This window comes from Acipenser ruthenus, chromosome 23 (genome assembly GCF_902713425.1).
Source record: "Acipenser ruthenus chromosome 23, fAciRut3.2 maternal haplotype, whole genome shotgun sequence".
NCBI classification, from domain to species: Eukaryota; Metazoa; Chordata; class Actinopteri; order Acipenseriformes; family Acipenseridae; genus Acipenser; species Acipenser ruthenus.
In genome coordinates, this window is record NC_081211.1 from 29,031,352 (window position 1) to 29,056,535 (window position 25,184).

At 42.7% G+C, this 25,184-nt stretch overlaps 3 protein-coding genes across 4 annotated transcripts; all 3 read right to left on the minus strand.

The window, feature by feature from the left end:
• Window positions 1-1,786: 1,786 nt before the first annotated feature.
• Window positions 1,787-10,865, minus strand: LOC117412848 (beta-1,4-galactosyltransferase 7-like). Its single transcript, XM_034021430.3, has 6 exons — window positions 10,168-10,865; window positions 8,369-8,719; window positions 7,701-7,926; window positions 7,147-7,230; window positions 6,618-6,722; window positions 1,787-5,175 (listed from the first exon to the last, which is right to left on the minus strand). The coding sequence occupies exons 1-6, from the start codon at window positions 10,218-10,220 to the stop codon at window positions 5,020-5,022; spliced, it is 975 nt and encodes a 324-aa protein (XP_033877321.3). The 5' UTR covers window positions 10,221-10,865; the 3' UTR covers window positions 1,787-5,019.
• A 963-nt stretch (window positions 10,866-11,828) lies between these two features.
• On the minus strand, window positions 11,829-15,884 carry LOC117413014 (transmembrane emp24 domain-containing protein 9-like). The gene is made up of 5 exons (XM_058997181.1): window positions 15,680-15,884; window positions 14,683-14,783; window positions 14,246-14,371; window positions 14,006-14,152; window positions 11,829-13,417 (listed from the first exon to the last, which is right to left on the minus strand). Exons 1-5 carry the CDS (start codon window positions 15,828-15,830, stop codon window positions 13,268-13,270), a joined length of 675 nt encoding a protein of 224 aa, XP_058853164.1. The 5' UTR covers window positions 15,831-15,884; the 3' UTR covers window positions 11,829-13,267.
• A 466-nt stretch (window positions 15,885-16,350) lies between these two features.
• On the minus strand, window positions 16,351-23,226 carry LOC117431814 (vesicular integral-membrane protein VIP36-like). 2 transcript variants are annotated; one of them, XM_034908776.2, is made up of 8 exons: window positions 22,862-23,226; window positions 21,832-21,950; window positions 21,303-21,420; window positions 20,565-20,647; window positions 19,396-19,557; window positions 18,973-19,087; window positions 18,643-18,762; window positions 16,351-18,327 (listed from the first exon to the last, which is right to left on the minus strand). In XM_034908776.2, exons 1-8 carry the CDS (start codon window positions 23,058-23,060, stop codon window positions 18,167-18,169), a joined length of 1,077 nt encoding a protein of 358 aa, XP_034764667.2. In that variant the 5' UTR covers window positions 23,061-23,226; the 3' UTR covers window positions 16,351-18,166. The 2 variants fall into 2 exon arrangements, with proteins under 2 accessions (XP_034764667.2, XP_034764668.2); XM_034908777.2 differs by lacking the exon at window positions 20,565-20,647 and adding an exon at window positions 20,435-20,514 and having other exon boundaries at window positions 22,862-23,223.
• Between the last annotated feature and the right edge of the window lie 1,958 nt (window positions 23,227-25,184).

The window sequence follows — 25,184 nt, forward strand, 5'->3', positions numbered from 1 at the left end:
AAAGTTTTTTTTTTTTTTTTTCTTTAGCTGGAATAATTCGACAGGTGTCCAATACTGAATAACTCCACTCGCCCCAGCTTCAAACGCGCTTCACCGATTGTTTAAGAGTGAATTGAGAGGGGCAGGGAGGCGCTCCACAGCACCGAGGCTTTGTCAAGGCTTCCCGCTGCCTACACAATGAAGGGAGGGGCTGTAGACAGGCCGCTGTGGGCGGTAACAATGCCCGCTCCCCGTGGGTCTCCGAGGATTGCTAAGGAAAGGAAGTGACTGCCAGTCTTTACAATATGCCCTGCAGTCCAGTCCACAGGCGCACGCAATATTGTCCACAAAGCAATTTAGGGTGTACTGTAAACTGCGACCGCTTGCTCAGTACTGAATGATTACATTTCAGTTCGATTAATCAAGTCAAATATATGTCTGGTTTCACAGGCTAAAATAATAAATGATTGCAAATATATATTTATATACACACACACACAGCTGTAGTTATATACGCGCAAAGAGATATTCTTTTTAGTTTCCCTCTACTAAGAATAAATGTCCCGTTAAATATGTATTGCACTTTGGGTACGAGGCCAATAACCGATTAAGGGAATTCGACCCAGTATCACAATACACTAAACCATTATAGTGACTCTGAGGTACAGCTGTGGTTTGAATGCCACCATCTATATATTGGGAACATAAGCTAAATGGGTACATTTTGAATGTGTACTAAAAACAGTGTATATTGATGCAACACAACATGGGACATGATAAGCGTATCATTATTACATTGCTGGCTGCGACTCCAGATGTTTACTGTTACTTCAAAACCATTTAAATCGCCGAGCAAGAGCCTACCTGAGTCCAGGTATTGTCATTGCTGCCCTCTGCAGTTAATATTGAGCATAATGAAACTGTGCCTCGTTATAGAAATGTGACTCTGCTAGTACTGCTACCAGTAATAATAATATCGCTGCATTCTCAAATGTAATACATACACTGGAAAGAGGAACGTGGCTCGTTTCTTTTCTTTGCACATCTGTATGGGATACACGATAAGATGAACACAAAGTGAGATCCTGGTTTTGTGTATGTTTGTGTTTAAGGAGTGGATGCACGCGCGTCAAGACGAACATGTCTTATTAGGACTGCCTTTGTCTATATCATTTATAACCCTATTCACCCAAGGTTAACGAGGTATAAATCGATTTTCGCAGTTCCTTAATTTGCCTGATTGCGCAGGTGGCTAAAAAAAATGGAGGCCTGAATTTGTGCTAATGCTCAATGAATAATGAATTTGTGCTAATGCTGTAACAATGGCTCGTTAAGATGAAAGAGAACATCTAAAGGTTCTCCCCCCTGCCTGTTCACAAGGGCATTAGAAATGCAGTAGGGTACTAATACCTTTCCAGAACAGCAAACTACACTAAAGCACCCGCTATTCAAGGACACTGCAGCGCGCAAAGCTATTGCCACATGCATCATTAAATCAATCCAGCGATATCATAGTTGTATTTCTTATCGAATTACGTCACGCTATAAGCAATATGCAGGCATCTCAAAAATACACCGCCACCCACCGCCTCGAATCATGCCTGCTACCCATAAATACATTTCAGCTTCGGAAAAAGAGCTCGTTAGCACCAAATTAAACACACACACACACACACACACACACACACACACACACAGGCACACACACACAGACACACACAGACACACCCACACACACCCTTTCTGCACCTGCGCGGAAATGCAACCCTTATAATGTGCACAGCAAAACATTACACAACAATTTGAATTCGTTTGTTAGTAATAGGTCTTTATTTATCACAGAAAGTCAAATTCATCAAAGCGAACAAAGGCCCCTTTTTACTAATCGAAACACAATACAAACAGGTCAGCACATGTTCCTTTATATCGAGCTGGCTACTGCTAACGCGCAGCGGGACACTCACGGTTGAAAAGGCTGTACAGTACACAGTCAGTACTGATACAAATGCCCGTGACCTGTATAAACATGCACAGCAGATTTCTGGACTCTAGTCTAAAAACACTTGCACAAGCGTGCCCTCTGCTGCACTTCCATGGTACTGAGTTCTCGTTTTTTTTTTTTTTTAAGTTCACATACAAATATTTAAATAAATGTTGACAATGATGAGAAAAAAGAAGAATACTACAATTATAGACACCGACATGAACTTTGTATTTGTTTTATTCTGATAATGTAAATAAATACATTTCTCCACCTCCAGCATGTTATCATCTTGTGACCTGAACGACTAACAATCCAGGATTCCTCATGTTTATTAATATGCAGTATTTCTTATTAAAAGGAGCCTGATTTCAATAAAGACCATCTGCATGGCTTCACAAGCCATTGAAACAGTTATGGAAGACCAGGCATCACACATCCTCTTACATGAGGACACAACTATTCATTTTCATTCTGCACAATGTATAAATCAGTGTCACTTTTAAACAGTAAAAGTGTCTCCCCCAATGCATCCTCTGTTGAAACACTTGTCTGAGTTTCTCTAATACTCTAATAATATAAATATTAAAACAAGCCCCGTTCTTTCTTGAAAACCAAAAGGCACACTTTAAAATAAAACGGATACAATCCAAAGCTTCTGTTTTTTCGTTTGCATTCCATGCTACAGTATTTCCTTACATATACAATGCAGCGATCACCTGCTTTACCCTCAAAGACAGCAAACGAGCAATCAGATAATTCCCTTAGTTTCATCAAAGCCCATTACACAAAAACAACAACAACACAGCAACAAAAATGACTTTAGAAACTTTCACATAAAGACCCTTGGATTAAAACAGTGTCTGAGCATTCTCTCATGCCAGCACACTGTTACAATTGAACATCTTGTGTATCGTTGTTGTGTTAGTTTTTCCCTGCTGATTTCTCCTGTCATGATTTTTCATCACCTGTTGTGTCTTGAGGTAGACGACCCATGAGAGGTACCCTACCGGTCATAACACTGAATACAGCATACCAGCTCTCACCAGAATACATACAGATATGTGGAGAGGTCAGCTGTTTCTGTCAGCAAAGTGACCCTGCTGAAAAACTCCCTAAGCAACTCGTGCTTTAGTAACAAAATTGTTTTACTAGTTAAAACGCACTCGACTCATAGAAAATCTTGCACACAAATGCTGTCGCTGTTGCAGGACAAAAGCTTGCACACCAGACTTTAACACTGTGCTGCAGACTTCCATCCACACCGTCTCCATTTCGCAGAAGGGTAACATTTTAAAATGAGTGCATCCACAGGACACAGAGCTGTAGCTTCTGCTCACTATGTCTCCTAGAGGGGGCTGCTTGTAGAGTTCCAGCACAGTTCACATTACATTTCGTTTTTTTTTTGGATTCTTCCCAGTTTGAGTTTATTCCAGCCTGTAACTCGCGATACTGAATTTCCAGGTAAAAAAAATAATGCTCTGGGACGGTTCATGGGAAATGCTGCAGTCTTGTTACAGATCTACAATGGTAGTATTTTAACTCACTTTATATTGCACAAGAGAGGAGTCTACATATGTTTATATATGCACGCAGGTACCATAATTCAATATAAGCGATTGTCTTAAAAAAAGAATATGTTTCACAAGCTCCATATGTGCATGAGGGTTTGCAGCAGCACTATGAAGAAGATTCTGTGCATGAGGGTTTGCAGCAGCACTATGAAGATTCTGTGCATGAGGGTTTGCAGCAGCACTATGAAGAAGATTCTGTGCATGAGGGTTTGCAGCAGCACTATGAAGAAGTTTCTGTGCATGAGGGTTTGCAGCAGCACTATGAAGAAGATTCTGTGCATGAGGGTTTGCAGCAGCACTATGAAGAAGATTCTGTGCATGAGGGTTTGCAGCAGCACTATGAAGATTCTGTGCATGAGGGTTTGCAGCAGCACTATGAAGAAGATTCTGTGCATGAGGGTTTGCAGCAGCACTATGAAGAAGATTCTGTGCATGAGGGTTTGCAGCAGCACTATGAAGAAGATTCTGTGCATGAGGGTTTGCAGCAGCACTATGAAGATTCTGTGCATGAGGGTTTGCAGCAGCACTATGAAGAAGATTCTGTGCATGAGGGTTTGCAGCAGCACTATGAAGAAGATTCTGTGCAGGAGGGTTTGCAGCAGCACTATGAAGAAGATTCTGTGCATGAGGGTTTGCAGCAGCACTATGAAGAAGATTCTGTGCATGAGGGTTTGCACAATTTGGTGGGTCGCTCATCAGAAATGCATTCAGGAGCTGGATAACACACCAGGACTTTCTTCATAATGTCACCTACAGAAATCTTCACATTTCAGATGCCTCTCTTCCACCACCAGCTCACACTACTAAAGACATCAGAGAGGAGGGGCACATACCAAAAAACAGCAGGTTCAATGTCTTGTCCAGAATATGTAGGTTTTAATATAAAACTATAGCTTTTAAGAAACTGGTTTATGCACCTTCGTGTTTTTGCAGTCTAGCTTTACATAAATATTGTGCAAATACAGGCAGAACACCATCCAACCAGTCTGTAGCCTAACAAAAGTCAATTGAAGATCCAATTACTCGTGAGAGTGCAGACTGGCTTTCAGAGTAGTCATTCCCTGCTGCTGTGAACAAAGAGACACTCGCTAACAAAATATCCAAAGCAGACCATCATGCCCTAGAACAGCTGCTTAATCTAGATTTGATCTCCCAATAAAATCTAATAAAATACAAATAGGTTCACATTGAGCATTGCCTTGGAAAACATGAGGGCAAAGTCAAAAGCTCATGATGCAGTATTTCATAACCCAGCGTCCACTGCCAGGTTCAATAATAATAATAATAATAATAATAATAATAATAATAATAATAAATGAGGATAAATTCATTGTATCAGTTCAGATACTGCACAGCTCTCAGCAGGCTGTACATATTCCAGCTTCCTACTCCAGCAGGATCGACTCTCCACAGACCTGTATTAACAGAGAAGAGATTCCTCATGTGCTCAGCATTAGGAGGGTCTCCTGAGCTCTGCACCTCTGATCAGCTCAGCAGGCACCACGGGGTCTCGTTGAGGTCACAGTCCAGCAGGATATTGATCAGTGTGCATGGAGCCCCGCTGATCGTGAGCTCCCTTTTAGAGTCCACACTGTATCGCAGCTTGGACAGCCCCCCTTCTCTGTCCACTTTGAACTGCTCCTGGCGGGGAAAAGGACTACATGTTAATGTTTATTGAGACACAAAACACACACTGCCCAGCAAAGCGTTCGTAGTATAGGAGATCTTACTGAAGCGGCAGTCAGCTCCAGTCCGTCTCTAAACTACGCCGTTTGTGAAATCCATGCACGCACTACCATAAAAGAATCATTTTACCCGATTCTCGGTGGGTAAAGACTACAGTCTCCTGGTTCACTTGTTTCAAAGAATTATTGGCACAGATGTACAACACAAAGAACCTACTATCAGGGTGACGATCACGGTTAGTAAGTAAATGTCTTTGTACAGTTACCTGCTTACTGTCTGAAAGCATGTGGTTTTGTCATTGATCTAATGCCTAGATATTTATGAACTGTATGACTTTAAAATCAGAGCAAGCTGGAGCCACAGTGATGTAAGCTGGTGGCCAAGACTCTCAGTTACTGTGCTGGTGTTCACCAGCAGCCTTCATGTCCGCTGCATGTTTCTCAGTTACTGTGCTGGTGTTCACCAGTATCCTTCATGTCCGCTGCATGTTTCTCAGTTACTGTGCTGGTGTTCACCAGTATCCTTCATGTCCGCTGCATGTTTCTCAGTTACTGTGCTAGTGTTCACCAGTATCCTTCATGTCTGCTGCATGTTTCTCAGTTACTGTGTTGGTGTTCACCAGTATCCTTCATGTCTGCTGCATGTTTCTCAGTTACTGTGCTGGTGTTCACCAGTATCCTTCATGTCTGCTGCATGTTTCTCAGTTACTGTGCTGGTGTTCACCAGTATCCTTCATGTCTGCTGCATGTTTCTCAGTTACTGTGCTGGTGTTCACCAGTATCCTTCATGTCCGCTGCATGTTTCTCAGTTACTGTGCTGGTGTTCACCAGTATCCTTCATGTCCGCTGCATGTTTCTCAGTTACTGTGCTGGTGTTCACCAGTATCCTTCATGTCCGCTGCATGTTTCTCAGTTACTGTGCTGGTGTTCACCAGTATCCTTCATGTCCGCTGCATGTTTCTCAGTTACTGTGCTGGTGTTCACCAGTATCCTTCATGTCCGCTGCATGTTTCTCAGTTACTGTGCTGGTGTTCACCAGTATCCTTCATGTCCGCTGCATGTTTCTCAGTTACTGTGCTGGTGTTCACCAGTATCCTTCATGTCCGCTGCATGTTTCTCAGTTACTGTGCTGGTGTTCACCAGTATCCTTCATGTCCGCTGCATGTTTCTCAGTTACTGTGCTGGTGTTCACCAGTATCCTTCATGTCTGCTGCATGTTTCTCAGTTACTGTGTTGGTGTTCACCAGTATCCTTCATGTCTGCTGCATGTTTCTCAGTTACTGTGCTGGTGTTCACCAGCAGCCATGCATCAATCAGAATGCACAAGCTCAGCAGTGAGAGCGTGCAGTGTGAGTGCACAGTGCTGTAGAAAGCAGCTGGGTGGAGAGGGATTTGTACCTGTTTCTGTGAGGCCACTCTCTTCTGGTCCCTCTTCCTCCACGCCGGGTCGTGTAGGTGTCTGAATGTCTTGTACCCGGTCGTTATTCCTGTAGGCCTGAAGAGCTGCATTGAGAACACAAACACAGAGCATTAGGATTAGTGAGCAGACAGACGCTGGGTTTAAGATACCGTGCAGCGATCCTACCACCCCATTCTCCCTGTGGATTCACTACAACGACCACACCTGAAACCTAAAACTGCCTTTCTGCACAAAGGAAGAAGATCTGCTGCACGGGGAGGGGGCTCCACAGTGCTGTGGCAGCACAAACCAGCTTAATCAGTTTTAAACAGGAAAACTAAGGGCAGGGCAGTTCTGTTGCATGCACTGTAGTTTCTTTATCCTAAACATGAACACTCAATAGTAAACACTGAACTACATTCAGATGTTTTGTAACTATGTCTTTGCACTAGAGATATAGCCGGTATTCTGAAGAAGTTTCTGAGCAGAATGAAGGCTTGCAGATTACAGTAAGCCCTCGGGGATCACCTGCAACCCTGCTGCTTTTAATCTTCTGTAGAACTCGTCGTCCTCTCTGCCCCAGCCCCAGAAGCGGTTCGACATCCCATTGCACTGCAAGAGAAGCACAACAGATCCAATCACGCAGCACAAACACACACTTACTCATGCATGACTGCATTTCAGGGATGGCAATAAGACTCCCATTGCATAGCAGTGTGATCCATTCCTGGTTTTACTAGCGAGTTTAGTAACACACACCTGAGCTCGTTACCTATACACTGAGGCTAATGTAGCTCGTAATAAAAACGTGGAATGGGTGAAACTGCAACTGCTCTGCAATAGGGGTCTTATTTGCATCACTGCATTTTTACATACTGTGGTGCAATTCATGAATTAGACATTTATAACACAAAAGAACAATACTCATTTTACAAGATGAGATGTATCTGACTGCATGTCTTTCTTCATGAGAAAAGACAATCTCTTCTTCAGTTTGTGCTGAAACCTCCAGGGGTGTAAGACGCAGCATTTGGAGCTGTTTTCGCTTCTCTTCCAATGCGCTTGGCCTGGCCGTTCCTTACCATTTGGTAATGCTGCTTGGTGAGGAGCAGAATCCCCCCCACGTATGTCTTGTAGTGGTAGAGGGGGTGCAGCTCTGGGGACGCGATGTGGAACGGGCCCTGATCTGGAAACCCATAGTCCAGATCCTCATTGAGTGGCAGCAAGTCCACATCGTGCATGGCAATGTAATCCGTGTCGTTCCCACTCTCCAGAAATCCAGCGTTTATCAGGGAAGCTCGATTGAACCTGAACCAAAAAATAAATAAAAAAAGCAACGCTGAGAACTTCATATTGGAAAACCCATCATGCAACATTACACAGTAATGAGATAGAGTGGAAAGCAATTTGAAATCTCTTCGCTTCCCAGAACCATTTCAATGCAATTTCTACAGCAGGGACAGGAATTAGATTTCTATTGAACTGCAATTTGAGACGCAGCCACAGTTTCTAGGTAACAAGCCCAGGTGTGTATTACTAAGTAAAGAGTAAAACATGGAATGGATCACACTGCTATGCAATGGGAGTCTTAATTGCATGCCTGTTATTGGGACTCTGACAGTACGAGTTGGAACACGGACTGTGGGAATTCACTCCGGCCCAGTCACTTTGCAGGATGAGGTGCACAGAGTCAGTGGGATCTGAAAGCAATGTGTTCAGCAGACAGCCTAAACCCAGCAGGATGCCTCACCTGTAATGATCTACCTGGTTGATCACAAAGATCTTGTGTCGTACTTTCAGCTTGTTTAAGAAGGAGTGCATGTAGGGCACAAAGACCATGAGCTCCTCAAAGCGCTCTCTGAAAGGGATGAGAAGGGCCAGTTTGTGAGGACCCCAGGAAGGGTCGTCTGTTGCGCTGGCCTGTCTCTCTGGAGGGCAGGGCTGACGGGGCAGGGTGCCGTCCTCGACACCCCTCCTGGGCACCTCGCCCGAGCAGCTGAGCTGGAGCCACAGCAGAGAGGCAAAGCCGATCACCACGCAGACACAGAAGAGCTTGAAGATGGAGCACTTTCTGGACAGGATGCCGAAAAACACACGGGACCTGATAATCAACAACACAGGCAAAAGAGATGCTTGGTGAAAGACACTGGCACATTTGTAAAAGTTCAGATTCCACTGTTAGGTGTAGCTCCTCGGGGGACTGGCTGGGGTGGGGGTGGGGGGCATTAGGGCAGATCAATAACCCCCATGGCTTGTCATTAGCCTATATAGAGCCCCTCTTGAAACTTGGCTACAGCACTTGAAAGTCATGCAGCAGTGAGAGTATGCTAAACATTACTGATTTCGAATGCCCAGCTCACAGACCAAGAGATCTGAATAAAGCCGACACAATCTTCTACCGTTCATTTACAACATGCATACCAGATCAGTCTTTACTAGGAGCATGCAGCACAAGCACACCGATGAAGCAGACTGTTACTGTGCTATGGACTACTACGGATTAGGGTTTCTCAATGGTAAAGACGATCCTTTTCACTCAGTCAGGGCAAGACAATTCAGACCCCCCCCCCCCCACAAAAAAAAAAAAAACAAACAGTCTAGTACCACCAAAGCACAATTAAACACTTACAATCTTACAAGACTTCTATAGACGAATGTGATGAATTTATGATGCATGTTGCAGTGCAAATCAATCAGGTGCTACTGTCTTATGCAGACCTGCATTTAATTAAAGGTATAGCTTTAGTCTGCATATTTTCTTCAATGCTAGTGTAGTTTATAAGCCCTGTTAAATCTGTGTATCTGTGTTTTAGGGCTGGCACTCCCCTCAGTTGCATACCTTCATTATTTGCCTATCTGCATTCAAACAGAGCTTGCTTGCCTGCAGTACCCTGTTTGATCTCTTATCAGTTCCAGGTTATCTGTTGAAATATTCCACATATTCAAAACAGTCTTTGGCTTTGCTGGGTTTTCATACATCTCTTCTTGCACATACAATGAACGCTGCTATTTGTACTGTCTGTGTGGACTGGATATTCTCCAAAGACATGTCCCTGTAAATGCAATAACAGCTGGAATCAACCCCACCGGAAACATGTCACATGAGTAATAACATTAACTGAAATATTACGTTTTAGATTCCGTTCCTCAATTTGTAGCAGCACACGCCATGCCATTAAAAACACAATTCCAGAATGTCAGCAGCGTCTAAATTAGTTCTGTGGCTGTGAGGCGGCCAGTTCTATGCTTACTTACAAACGCTGCTCTTGTGAAGAACTGTTCTTTGAGTCTGGGAATCTGTTATCGACAAAACACACAGGCACGGCGTTGAATTAGCGTGTTGCACGGTACGTAGAGGACGTGACACGTTTCAGAAACTAAAATCGAAGAACAATTCCGTATCACTCCACACACACTACAATCATGTTTCTGTATGGTTTCTCTTATATCGCGTCTACACTTCTTTTTAAACGAAGCGCCCCCTAGTTTGATTTAAATTGAGTAATCCGTACGAGGAAGTTCAGTTGAAAATGAATGCATTTGCCTTACCGGTTCTCCTCCTTGAAATAAAGCACAGGTTTTCTTCTAGACGAGTGCATCATCTTCAAGGCTGTGTGATTGCCTTGAGGAGTGTGTCTTTTCAAATCTGGTTAATAATGATGCCACTAGATCCCGACTGTTATTCTGTATTCTCTACACATCCTGTGAAGACGCTCATCGCGTTTCCGTTCCTTCGATTGCTCTGTCCATCTTCTCTTTGCTCGGATTAGCTCCCTTTTTTATTTTACTGTTAGTTGTTTTTTGTGTCCCGCTTGTATTTTTCTCAGCCCTGTTATCCATAAACGTGTAACATTTCCCAGCCGGTCTTTACTTTCATGTATATCTCTTTCTTTCTAATAAATCTTAGTTGCTCGCCAGCGTTTCTTTATTTTCCTAGCGATCACCTTTGAACAACTACACATACGGTATTGCAGATTAATTATCCCAATCCGAGAGTACACACGAATCAGATGCTTCCCCAATAGCAATATAGAAACATATCACTAGTAGATTTTATTTTTAAAAAAATATTTCTTAGGTTATAAAAAAAAAAACATTAAAATACTTTAATTATCGTTTATATTCACTCTGAGTCGTTAAAATCAGCAATTTTACACGCTGGCTGTTTTCAAGCCAGTTCAATTTGTACAGCGGCTCTACCCGGAAACCTAGTACACTGAATACAGGTTCCGACTAGCTACCCGGACCGTAATTAGAATTGCACTGCAATGCCGATACATTGTTTCATTGCAATCGGCGGTGAGGTCACAGAAGGTCATCTAAAGCTACATACAATAACAAGAGAGAACGACTTGTTACAATGTAAACCAGTGACAATAAGGGCATCGGATCTGACATGAACACAATACAGCCATACCGTGGGGTATATCCACTGCATTCCGCTCTGTATGGGACATATGCAATGTGTTGTATATTACACACACACACACGAATATCAATAGAGATATCACAGTCCAGTATATGGCACAGTATACATGGGATAATGCACTTACAGGTATAATGAGCAATGATCCACAAGGTGGGAGTTTTGTCAACAAGTGAAGGAAAAAAGAAAATTCTTAATAATAATAGTCATTTAGCAGACGCTTTTGTCCAACGCGATTTAGAGACTATGGGGGGTGAACCACGCAGCACCACTGCTGCTGCAGAGTCACTTACATTAGCACCTCGGATCTACCTCTCATCCGAAGAACGAAACGCGTTGTTTCACCTTCCATGGAACCGCCGTGGCATATCAATGCAGAAATTAACTTCACTACTGCCAGGTTCTTACTTTCCATTTATATTGAATCCTAAATCGATCCTCTCATGACAGTTTGCATATTTTAGGTCATTTTTTTTTTGTACTTTGTATCTATTTTATAATGTGAGCACCATCTCTAAACAACCTCAGGATGTCGTCACACATTAGAAGTGATGCATATTGGGTCTCTACACTTAATATTACTGCCAATATTCCTATAAACTATATCCATCTACATGTATACGTGTGTAAAACACAGAGCCACATTATCAGAGACACTTTTGCAGGTCAGTTAATGAACAGAAAGCATTACTAAATGATATACAAGACAATGAGTAAACATGTAATCCTTAGTAGAGACCCTAACTTTGCACATTTCAACATTAAAACACACCAAACGAAGAAAGACAACAGAGAGACGCATGTTTATTTGTAAAACTGTAATATGGCATGAAGAATTCTCAGTAACAGAAACCCTAAAAAAACGGTTCAATAGAAAAATCTCACATCCAACATTTTCACCCTTTGCTGTGTGCTGACAGAGGGCTCAAAAACAACAGGCATTGAAGTCAGCAGCTGTGCTGGCAGGGGATCCCCTTCTCTCTGTGCATGCTGCTGCCAGAACATGAAGCATTATACCTGCCACATTCAACAGCTGGACCACAGCGATATTCCAGTGTCATTTTAATTTCAAACAGGGGAGGAAGCAGTGGTGAGCTTTCTATACAGTGTCCTGCCCCAATAACAGTGCAATCCTTTTTGTTATTCCGATACCTTATAAAGACCACACGAGGTGGTTACACACACAGAAGCAGGCAACCACAGCGCATTTAACGGGACTCCCTGTGGAACCCAGTGAACTCAATTAGGAAAAGCTAGTCAGTTATTAAAATGCAAACATACATGATGCAGAAAACTGTTACAGGCCTCCAGAAAAGCAGGTTGCATTTCCTTTGCAACATCCACGACCAGACTTGAGTGACACACACAGAAAAAAAAAAATACTTACAGGGGAGGGGAGGCGAGACAAACCAAAATAGAGGCTTCCACTAAAATCCTTAGTTTTTATTCCAGCAGGGTCACAGCCCAGCTTAACAGACTGTACAGCAACTTAGAATTGAAAGAGAATTCCAAAAGCAGGCACACGTGGTGTGTACATGCATGTGCCAGCAACATTACTGAAGGGATCTCCCAGAAGCTGTGAAGTCATACGGTCCTTTGTGTTACGAGCAGCACGCCGATGCAATAAGAGAGGCCACTCATGGGGAAGTTTCAACTCAAACACATTAAACTGATGGAACGGGTTGGTTTTTAGTAAGAGTTTTGGCCTCTAAAACAGATTGGTTTGGGGCTTAAATAAGTCAGTCCCTCCCGCCACCCCTCCCAGAAAAAATAAAATTATAAACCGACCCTTTCCATTGAAAGCTGGTACTGCACTAAACTTTGTTTCGAGTTTTTTTTTTTTTTTTTGTTAAATCTAAAAAATCTCTTACATTATAAGCAGATAACCTTTCAAAGACGGCAAAGAATTTGTTAAGTACAATACTATGATTTGTAATTACTTTCATGAGTTGTTGTTCAGGACACTTAACTGCAAAACTCTTCATATAAACTTAAACTTATTAAAGGACATCTTGCCAAGACAGTGCATCACTCAAGACTACAAACTGTTTTTGTTTTTTCTTTAAAATTACAACAGTAAAAGAAATTTAAACCAACAAATTCCTTGCATTTCAAACGTTATCTCCCCACTCTGTACTTCAATGTTTTTCAAGGGGCGCACAGACAAGGAGTCTGTTTTGCTGTTGTCATACTGCATTGTATATAAATCAGAGGGAGGGAGCTCTAGACGAGCTTCTTGGCTTCGAAGAAGCTCTTGAGGTGCTTCATCTGCCAGAAGCCGATGACGACGAGGATCAGGGTCTGCACGATGGACCACCACAGGACCCGCTGGTTGGTGCTCTCGCTGGTCTGCCGGAAGCGCTCCTCACGGTACTGCAAGGAAACAGAAGCACCTCTTTACTCCTCAGCACTGCGCACCCTCACGAAACAATCACGTCGCTGTCTGTTCAAAGGGAACAGCAGGCACGTGGCTCTGTCATGGTGTGAAGTCGTTTCAGGCTTTTGTGCTCAAACACTGCTCCCGAGAGCCAGTTCTCTCCTGCAAAACCGGGTTGAGCCCTTTTCATTGCCATGCAGTCACCAGGATTAAATGACTGGAGTCACACAAGCACACTGATGGATGGGGATACTCTCTTTACATGATACATCATATCGTAAGAGAAGTATGTATCGGGACACAAGAATAAAAACACAACAGAGCTCATTGCAGTTCACCAAATGATTCATGAATGAGGAATATATTTTATAGCTGGCATGAATACATACCCTCCCATCATTTAATGTGTTTCCTTTAACAAAACAGGCCATCGTTAAATGATCCTTTGATCTTATCATGCATCATACCTGCAGCCAATCATGGCTATCACATGCATCGCGATACTTAGTGGAATGCGACCTGCATATCACGATACGTATCATCACACCCAATAAGGAGTGCAGCACTCTCTCTCTTGCTCTCACCCTCTGGTAGTCCTGCTCTTTCTGGATCTGGTCCACCTGCTCCATTAGCTGACGCACTCGCAGCTGCAGCTCAGTCAGTTTATCCTTTGCTGCGATCTCTGCGTAGTTGGTGGCATGTTCCCCAACCTGGATATCGAGGTGGACTCTCTGGAATGAAACAAACCCAACAGAGCTTTAACAGCAGCAGGGCAGCAGCAACAAACCCCATCCGGAACTAGAATAACCCCCAGCCATTCCTACCAGCATGCCTCCGGCAAAGAGGGCGAACTTGGAGGAGTTGGAGTGCAGGCAGATCTGATGCTCTCCAGGCGTATGGGAGGTGAATGTGAATCGTCCTTCTGAGCCATACTGTCTGGACATGATCACCTGTAGCAAAGGAAGGGAAAAAAACATTTATATATATATATATAATATATATATATATATTATATATATATATATATATATATATATTATATATATATATATATATATATATATATATATATATATATATATATATATATATATATATATAAGGAAATGGTGAAGTTCCCCCTACCCATTGGCCAATTAGAGCCATGCCATGTTAGCAGATGTGTGGGATATGAGATCTACACACAGGATAAGCTGTGCTGGAATTAGACTAGCCTGGCTGCTTTCTCACGTTGGTATTTCCAATGAAGGGACAGCAGTACCTTGTCATCTGGGTCTTTCACTTCCACAAACATCCCGAGCCCGGGAGTGGCAGGCATGTACTCTTCCCTCTGCTTGTCAAAGAGCTGCGTTCGGTAGTTTCCTACAAAACAAACACACAATGACATTTACAATGCACCCTGCTGTTAACTGCAACACAAATCAATAAAATAAATAACCTGCTGTCTTGATCTACACAGCAGTTCTAAACTACGCAAGACTGCATTTAAAATGACTGATCTGCACTGTGCCTGGACTGCAGAAGAAAAAAATAAACAATGTTTTTGTATTGTAAACGTTTCAAGCCTCTCTTTCCCAGCGATGCTGCCTTAGATCAAACGTGTCATTTGTTTTCGGTGGACACGCATTCATGATCTTGTTGCAACGACTTGGTAGCATACGTTAGTGTTGACAGATATTTTCTCAGTACTGTAAAGAATATAAGTATATTTGGCAATGTGGTGAAGCTAACAGTTGGGTATATATTGTGACTATTCTCCAGGTAATATATTAACGAATAAGCAGATGGTGAACGACTGGCCGTTTGTCTTTTAAAACTATATTGTCACATCAGCATGTCCCCTATAGTGTTTCCGCCTATGTCACTTACAAACGGTGACACACCGGAAATAACTCCCTGTTCCACAAAAGCAGCACTACAGTAATCACTTTTGAAAAGGGAAAAGTAAACATCAGATATGGCTTTACAATAAAACACAGAAATAGGTAATCGATCTGCAAATCAGCCGACTCTCTAAACCATTTCAATTACAGATAGTCGAGCAATCGATTCCGGGAAGCTGACAGAACAAACGGTGAATTAGTTGAACTGTCCTGCCACCAAAGTTATTTGTTTTGATTACTTTTACAGGATTTCTACATGCTTCAAAACAAAAAAAAACCCTCGTAGTTTTAGAGGTTAATCTGCATACCGGTCCAGGATTGCGTGCTGGACGTGCTTCGGTATTTCAATGTTTTAAGATGAAAACGTTATGTTACCTATAACCATGGTCTCGTCCGGTATCTCCTCGATAAAACATTTCTTCTCCGTCTCCCCGATGTGAAAATACAGGGCAGAAGTTAAACTAAAGAAAACGTTCAGCAACAAAACAGACAGCCCGCACAGCTTCATCGTCCTAACCGCCTCCATTTTTACAACCGGGAATTAAAAGAAACAGGCACTGCCGAGGAGTCTGCGCAAGAAAAACAGTGCCACGTAACCGCTCGCACCGCACTGCCCAATCAGCAGCGGCGGAACTAGTAGCGCTGGATTGTGGGAGGTGTAGTTTTAACACACCGAAGCCCATCCCGCACACTCTGTCGAAAGGGAGAGCAGAAGTAAACGTGTCAGATAGGCTCCCGATGATTCATGATCAGGATTACAAACGATACAATCAGATGTGTAGCATTTGCAAATATAATTTACAAATACTGTCTGTCCTGTGGATTGCATTTTATTTGCAAAATAGATTTGTTTATTATTTTTGTAATGAATGATATGATGATTGAGTTGAAGTGCTTTTAAAAAGGAACCAATATTCTGCAATACTGGCCAGAGGATTTACAATGTATTTCCAGGTGCATGCTTAGTGTTGTTTGTGTCTCTGTGTGCACTGCACCCATTTTACTGCTGTGTTTTATTAATAAATGAAGACAAGGACAAAAGGACATAACTAGAATCACCTTTAATTACTCCAGGACCACACACAAAGTCTCCGTCCCGCTGCATTAAAGTTAGCATGAACACACACTTTCCACCCTTTATTCCTTCTCTGCAGGGCTCAGAATGAAGAATTGGCAGCAATGGCTGCCTCTGCTGTCCAGATCAACTTTAGCTAACACGAACAGACATGCAAGGTTGTAATAACCCTGCAGAGTATGCACACATTAAAGACATGCAAGTAAATCACCAAGAATCACAAACCATTGCATGCAATGCTCGCTGTGGCAATCAGCCCCACGTGTGACTGTCCAATCCATTTTACAATGCCTCCTCTAAATGTATGACTATTATTATTATTATCATTATTAGTGCATTCACTAGGGCCAATTTAATTTCCTGGAAATGTATTTAGTTCAGTTTGTATGGTGAAGTGGGGGGATAAAGCAGACTCTGGTGCAATAATAGCATTTCAGGTTGAGAGGGATAAGGTGATAAAAGGCTGGTTTCACAGACACTGACTAGCACTAGCCTAGGACAACCTAATGTTATTTCAGGTAAGGAATCCAAGATTAGTGCTAATCGGGGATAGCAGATGGTTTGCAGCTTTTCTACACTGGAATATGCTGTCAAACACTGGCTAAATGATACCCAACAACATGCACTTGACTAGTTTCCACAATACAATGAAAACCGCCTTTTGGCACAACTTGACTGCATTAAAATACTTAAGAGAGACACACTGTTCATTCTGAGCCCTGAATTATTCTTTTTTTTCTACAGAAATGTATCGATCTCCTCTTCTGTAAGGATTTCCAATCATTTCTTTTTGAGGATAATCCCACGCAGAGAACTAATACCCCTCCACCATCAGATACCCATGTTCTCTTTCTGAACCTTTACTAGGAACTAAGCCGACAAAAGGATGATATTAAAGTACACTGAAACATTAAAAGCTCAACACCTCTGATTTCTCTACAGGCAATTCAGAGTAACCAATTGCTGTATAAATCATAGTAAACTATCCATCTGAAGATTCTGTATTTTCATTTAGCTTCAGTACACACACAAAAAACCCCCCCAAAAAAACATTGGTTACCTTGAACTTGTTTTTCCAATTTTATTTTGCTGTTCAGACGAAAACTATTACAACTGCCTCACTGTGCGTTTCTTTCTGAACGGCAGATTTATGTCTCTCAGAGAAAACTTGTTTGATTTCACATTGGAAGACAAATGACTATTTGAAACGACAGTCAAGAATACGGGCTTTGAAGCTTGGGTTGCAAAAGGCAACGTGAACAAGAATATGACCATCACACACACAAACACATGGAATCTGTTTCAACTCTTGGAACGAGTTTTGCAAATTTAAAAACAATGCGCACTGAGAATGCTTAAAAAATGAGTTTTGAAAATGGTCACACACCTGTAAGCAAAAAGATAGACAGAGTGCACAATAAGGAAATTACAAACAACAAAATAAACTTCAAACTAAAGTCAAAACATCATTGGTATGAAGAAATAAAACTGCTAGCAGTTCACTGTACAGGACACACCACAGGCTTACTGTTTAGCAAAGGGGGGAGAAAGCAGGACTGAATATGTGTTTTACTACTTGTCATAGTAAATCAAAAATAAGAGTAGAGAACCAGTACTACCTAATGACACTTCATTGAACAGAAAATATTACGCTTGTTCAGACCCAGATTATCGCCGATTCTTTCTTTATGCTGTCACGAGGCTGCTGTTTAAGAGAGCATGTCCTACCATATGAACATTAGAAAACGATCTTACGTTAAACAAAATCGCATGGATTGTTTTCCTGTTCAATAAAAACGCTTGTTTCTCTCCTGGCGCTTCTGGAAGACTACGGCGCCCACGACCGCACAGACGATGATGCCAAGCAAAGAGCAGAGCAGCAGCAGGAACACCTTCCACCCAGTCAGAGGGGAGCTTCGGAAATTACCAGTCGGGTCGTCGATGTTGTCTGAAACACAAGCAGCATAATGAAAGAGGAGCCGGAGGTGGAGGGGTTTATCTTTCTTCACCATTTCACTCTACACCAAGTAGCCTGGCTGGTAAATGTAACTTTCACTCCAGAGATAAAGTGTATACAGTGGACTATGTCCAGAGTCAACCATGTATATAGTGGACTACGGCCAGAGTTAACCGTTCCACTCCTGGGCTTTGTTCCTAAGCTGTTCCAGACTCTGCGGTACTTCATGACCTCATTTGAGCTGTTAAACCTTGAGTGGAATGGCCCTCCAGGACCGGGATGGGACACCCCTGGTCCACATCTTACCTTTGGGTGATTTGAGCAGGCTGACGCTGGGCTCTATTTTGGTCCAGTCCATGCTGTCCTCCTCAGGGGTGTGCTCCACCATCAGCTGGTACACCTTCATTGAGAGGATGTCATGGTTATCTAGAAATCAAACACACACAACACGTCAGATTTGCAGTCCTTTATTCTTTGCGCTTGACTTGGGGAAGAAACACTAGCGAGAGGTTTTATACTTTGCTGTAAAGCAGGAGTGTTTTCAGAGCACTGGAAAGCGCTTTGCTCTCTGCAATGCAGGAGCTGTGTTTCAGGGGGACGGCAGGGTCACGGACAGACCCAGGCATGCTGACTCACCTGCAAGGTCACCTGTAGCCGCAGACGACCCAAATAAGTATCCAGTGGGGAGTCGAACTCCTGAGACATCGAAACATTCCTTCCATTCGTTGCGGTCTTCAACATCAATCATAACCTGAGCAGGTGAACAGAAATCAACTTACTTCCTTAACAAAAGTCCAATACAAGATTCAGCATCACAGGCTACACCCAGAAATATACCCTAAAGCCTTGATACAATGCTGTACACCCACGGACATAGAGATAGATCTATCTATCTGAAGCCTAGCTGTGCACAGATTAACAAGGTAAAAGTATAAGAACCTAAATGAGGTGGAGAAACGCTTTGGTTAGTAACCTTTTCATCGTATCTTTTTTGTTTTAACTTGACTTTGCACAGAAACAAACTTGTATAGAAGCTGGGTAGGTGCCTCTGGTTCTTACCGTCAGCCTGCCCTTGGAGTAGCGAACAGCCAGGTAGGTATCGTGGTCCTTGTTACGGACCTCTGCCGAACACCCCCCCAGCTCAGTTGGGCGCCCATCCTTCCCGTGGTCATAAACCAGGGATCCATTATTTATCATGGCAGATATATAAGGGAATGAACGCTGTAGTGGAGGAAATGGGGTTTAAAAAAAAACAAGACCATAATTCAATCAATACGAGGCACCAAGCCTATAACCATCCTTTTATCCCTGGACGTAACCAATGAACCCATCGTTTTACCCGTGGAAAAAAAATCCCTCTTCCAAAACAAGAACACGTCTCCACGTCTTTGATGCTAACTAACTGTCCCCTTCAGGTGAACGTGTTGCTGTTCTGAAAATCACCGTCATCTATACAAAAGTTATAATACTTTATTTCATTTTTTTTAAGTAGATGCCAAATGTATTGATTCCCATAGTTCGCGAATCCATACATTTCATAACATCAACCAAAAACAGCTTTCTATAAATAAAAAAGCAGCAGTAAGCAAGTGTTTAGTGACTTGAATGGCTTCTGCAGAATGCAGTGCAGGACATCGTGTCCTATGAGCGTTCTCAGCTTGTGGCGAGTACTAAACATGCAACATGCAGAACTAAAAGGGTGTGAGTGTGGGGTTAGTTTAGCAACCACAGTGTGGAGCTGTTCAATGGATTCAGGTCACAATACACAGATTCATGTGTACTGGGCCTCATGCACTACTTGCATTTCTATAAAACAAAACCCGACATGTGCAACTCTAGCAAAGCACAGACCAGCAGCAGCAGGGACACCTTCAATCCAGTCAGAGGGGTGCTTCGGAAATGACAACTCTATGCTGTGACTGGGGAACTGTCACAGAACTGCACATGTGAAGAACTGATCACTGAAAAATGTATTATGGTCTAACCGTAATACATGAGCCCTGAATCCTCTTTCCATCCCCAGCCATTTGTGTCTGGTGCTCTGAATCCAATGTGCTTTAAATTAAACCCTTAAAAAAAACCTTGAGCAGTCACTCACTTCAGAAGACTCATCATTGGGGTACGTGTCTATAAAAATGGCCAGCCCAAGAAAGTTATCTTTGCTTCCAAACACAGGCCCTGCGGAGAGAGAACTTGCATCATTAAATGAAGGCCTCAGACGCACTTACATCCATTCCTTGGAGTTCATTGCGGAAAGTATCCACAAAAATGCCCAGTCCAACGAAATGATCCTGACTTCCGAAGACAGACCCTGCGTGAAGGCAGAAACAGGGTTTGAGAGAAGCCAAGAGCTACTGCGGGTTAAGAGGGGGCCGGGGGGCAGTAGAAGTAGCAATCCAAAATGAATCAAGCTGCTGTACAGTATTTATATTAGCCATGTTGCTTACAGTCAAACCTGCTAATTAACCACTGATAGGATTCACCAGCATGGTCACTATACAGGCTGGCCATCCCATATTATAGGTCTGACCATACTTTCAGTTCTTATCTATACTATATTATCTATATATTTGCAGAAGAGTAGAAAAAAAATGTAATCCAGCAAGTTACCAACTGACCATAACAAAGCACACAAGTGTACTGTGCAAGGACTCTGAACACTCAGCTTCACATAAAGCACACAAGTGTACTGTGCAAGGACTCTGAACACTCAGCTTCAAATAAAGCACACAAATGTACTGTGCAATGACTCTGAACACACAGCTTCACATAAAGCACACAAGTGTACTGTGCAATGACTCTGAACACTCAGCTTCACATAACAAAGCACACAAGTGTACTGTGCAATGACTCTGAGCACTTCACTGTCCTGCAGCATTTTCCTGCCTGATTTTTACATGACAGTGAAGTTTCTTATTCTGATAAATACACACACGCCAGCTCATCTGAGAATATAAACTGTATACCAGGTTGTAGCTTCTCTTTTGTGTACCAGATGCCAATTCCATCTCCATGCAGATTCTTCCTTCCTGACCCATGGATTTTGAACTGGACGTGCAACTCCCAGTCCTTCAGGAAACACGGCTGCAGAGAGAGAATCACAGTTCAAACTCTAGAGGCGAACGGTTAAACTCTGAACGTACCGGAATAAAGTGCGCTGCTGCAGATGCTGCCTCCAGCACGTGGAGGTCACAGCCTCTGCTTTCAAACACATCATCTTACTGCAGGACTGAAAATGTCAATCTGCCTCACTTCTGTATTAGTGGCAGCTTGAAATGAGAGAACGTGCAGCACTGGATAGCAATTCCTTTATTTATTTTAAAGTATAATCTGCATCTATAAACAATACATCAGCTTGGCCTCTAAGAAATTCAGATGAGTTTTGAAAATACAACAGATGACAGGCAGAGAACCACATGGCATTATAAAACTCCAGCTGAACACAGATTATACCAAACCACACTCTCTCTCTCTCACTGGCTGTGAAACACTCACCACTCTGTTCCAAATGGACCCCTGTTTGCTTCTCTCATCAGGGGTCAGTCGGACGTACTGGCTGGTCAACAGTGTGCTGCCTCCAAAATCCCACAGAGGAGTTGAACTTGTCCCTACACCTACAGGACGCAGACAGAACGCAAGGGTTTTGTTTCAGTGTTACTAGCGTTACTGACCCAGTCAAGCACAGCACCTGCTCAAACAGCCAGTACACGGGTGAAAACACTCCCAGTGAAAGCCACAAGGGGGGGCTGCAAGGGATAGAAAGTGACATCTTCTTAAGCAAACAAAGCAGTTCCTGTTTGCCAAGTAGGCAGGGAAATGTTTGCATTATCTGCTATACTTACAACTTTAAGTTATTAAATTGAAGCCTCTATGAAATACTGTATTCTGTGCTTTGAAATATGCACCCGGTGTTTCAAAAGGCTTGATCAGATGCGAGTTGCAATACGTGGAGCTGGTCTTGGAAGACAGACTTAAAAGAATATTTTCAGACATGTATGTTTACACAGTCTTGGAATTAGAAATGAACTGATAATCATACAAAAACCGAAGACATAAAACACTTAACGACCTTGAATTTCTCTCTTAACGGGTTGAGCGTATTTACGCTGCAAACTATGTATGATTTTACTGAATTAAAAAAAAACTGATGAAATCTGAGCCAACCGTATCAACTCCCGTTAGAGCGCATAGTTTAACTTAACAAAACAGTACCGAAGGTGAGAAAATAAAACACAATAACGAAGATCAACAGGAACCGTTCCACAACTGCCTACCCGGAGGGGTTTAACTCTTCAGATAGGCAGTAATTGCAACAAGACACTGCATGGGTGCCCCTAACTAGCGAAGCACGCTGCATCACGGACCTGTGTGTGACGCATAGTGCACATAGTGTAGGAAATTAATATGTTCAGTGTAACTGCGAAGATAGACAGCTAAAATAACACGACAAGAACACTACTAACGTAACTGCATGCGCTACCGACAGTACAAGAACAACAACAGCGTTATAAATAAAGTTATTCACCCTGGTATGGTTTGATGAGCGAGTGCTCCCGCTTCAAGTGTTCGGTGTTGCCGTCTGTTATATCGGCCTGGACCAGAGAGACTGGGAGGCACCCCAAAAGCAAAAACAGGCTGAAAAATCGGCAGAATGTCTCAGTCTTCCAAGACCGGACACCTCGGAGCCGCGACATAACTGCAATGCTGCTCTTTTCAAACGCCATCTTTCCCTGGTATGGACTCGTCTTCCTGCTTCCTGGTGTTGCACCAGTAACGGTTCAAAACACACACGGTGCTTCCTGGAGACGGATTACAGCGATGCTAGTGCTGTACTTTTATATGTTTAGAGTCAGAACACAAGGACATAGCTTCTATAACTCTATTAAATAATATGAACACACACACACACACACATATATATAATTATTTTCGAATAAGATATAACTGTGATCTTCGTAGGCAGATCTCAATGGTATATGTAGACCTTGCAGTATGTGTTGTAGCAGGGAATGTTATGTTGATTGGAACTGGTAGTAGTCGGAGTTGACCAATCAAAAACGAGCACATAAGTGTTCTTGACGTCACCTCGTTAAAGCCCTGCTGTCACGTGTCAGAGAGTGGATTTACTGTAGCGTTTCTTATCCTCGTCTCACAGTAGACCGGTATGGTGAGTGATGCACTTGTTGCAACGTGTTTCATACAATAAAGGGCGCTGGAACTAGGGGTGCTGGCTTTGCACGGATTCCATCATATACAGGGGTTACAGTTTTGTTCAATGGCTTGCAGCACCCCCACTTTAAAAACGGTTCCAGTGCCACTGAGTACAATTGTACAAACATATTAAAGCAGTGTGTATATATATATATATATATATATATATATATATATATATATATATATATATATATATATATATATATAGTTTTTTCTTTTTTTTTTCTTTAGGAACTTGGAATGACTCTTAATAAAAACTCTGGTATAGCGGTCACATGTGCTTTTAATATAAAAACAGACAATAATACTAGCAGTTCATTTTTAAAAATCACTTATTTAGAAAGCGTGAAATTACCACGCAGCATTAAAACAATAGTTATTTCCCTGTGGGTCCAGTAGGTGTCGCTGTAATCCCATGTTTCGGTAGCTCAATTCTGTTTCCTTCATTATATTGAGTAGGTAAGGATACGGGGCAACAGGGCTCACATTATATAGAGAATTTGAGCAGTATTAAGAGATGCCTAAACTTCTCCGATATAATCAGTGTTCAGCATAGTAGCTCAATAGACCAGTACTTATAATGCTGCTGTAGTGCCTTCTTGCATGATATTGCTGTCATGTTTGCACATCCAAAGATGATGTATTATAAAGAACGAAGCTCCATTCAAGTTAACTGTGGATGAACGAGGCTCACCTCCCCTACATCCCGTTTCATTTTGCTCCATTGTCCTCCCGTGCATGTGATTGAATCAGGTCATGCACGCCACAGAAATGTGACTTCCTTTCCTGTGGAGAATGAGAATCACAAGCAAGACAAGATGAGTGCCAGCTTCATGTGATGGCTTATCTTCCCATTTCACAGGGTCACTATGAGAGAGTCTCTGGCACTGGCAGGAAGATTAATGGCCCCATTTAATACTGTGCTGTAATCAAAAGGCCTGACTTATGTGAGTTAATTATCGAAGGTAATACAATGGAACCCTTTCAACATGACTTCATCATGGCGCTCACAAAATCCAAGCCAATGTAACCGTTTTAAACCCAAGTATTTTGCAGTCTATAAAATGTTTTTTTTTTTTTTTTTTAAATTTAGCAGTCGCCAATTATTTTCTCCCAATTCAGAATATCCAGTTATTATTTTAAGCTCGGCTCACCGCTACCACCCCTGCGCTGACTTGGGAGCGGCGAAGACGAACACACGCTGCCCTCCGACCGCTTCTTTTCACAATGCAGACTCACCATGCAGCCACCTCGGAACTACAGCGTCGGAGGACAACGCAGATCCGGGCAGCTTACAGGCAAGCCTGCAGGCTCCCGGCCAGACTACAGGGGTCACTGGTGCGCGGTGAGCCGAGGACACCCTGGCCGACCTAAACCCCCTCCTCCCGGGACGGCGCTTGGCCAATTGTGCGCCGTCCTCTGGGAGCTTCCGTCCACGGTCGGCAATGGAATAGCCTGGACTCGAATCGGCGATGTCCAGTCTATAGGGCGCATCCTGCACTCCACGCGGACTGCCTTTATCGGATGCGCCACTCGGGAGCCCCCAAATGTCTTTTTTAATCTTGCTGCAATGAAGTTTGGGTATTTTAACCCCATCCCTGCCAAACTTACATTAAAAATAAAGTTTATTTATA

Bases quoted from the DNA above. Each gene is read 5' to 3' on its own strand.
- LOC117412848 (XM_034021430.3), bottom strand. From the start codon at position 10,220: ATGATGCACTCGTCTAGAAGAAAACCTGTGCTTTATTTCAAGGAGGAG. The intron at 7,927-8,368 runs GTGAGGCATCCT...TTTTTGGTTCAG, and splicing joins AACCAGGTAGATCATTACAG to GTTCAATCGAGCTTCCCTGA. The intron at 6,723-7,146 runs GTGATCCCCGAG...TTCTCAATGCAG, and splicing joins TAAAAGCAGCAGGGTTGCAG to CTCTTCAGGCCTACAGGAAT.
- LOC117413014 (XM_058997181.1), bottom strand. From the start codon at position 15,830: ATGGAGGCGGTTAGGACGATGAAGCTGTGCGGGCTGTCTGTTTTGTTG. The intron at 14,784-15,679 runs GTAACATAACGT...TTTGTTTTGTAG, and splicing joins GGACGAGACCATGGTTATAG to GAAACTACCGAACGCAGCTC. The intron at 13,418-14,005 runs GTGAGAGCAAGA...GTTTCCTTGCAG, and splicing joins AAGAGCAGGACTACCAGAGG to TACCGTGAGGAGCGCTTCCG.
- LOC117431814 (XM_034908776.2), bottom strand. From the start codon at position 23,060: ATGGCGTTTGAAAAGAGCAGCATTGCAGTTATGTCGCGGCTCCGAGGT. The intron at 21,421-21,831 runs GTGAGTGTTTCA...CTCTCTCTGCAG, and splicing joins GGTCCATTTGGAACAGAGTG to CCGTGTTTCCTGAAGGACTG. The intron at 20,648-21,302 runs GTATACAGTTTA...GCCTTCACGCAG, and splicing joins AAAAGAGAAGCTACAACCTG to GGTCTGTCTTCGGAAGTCAG.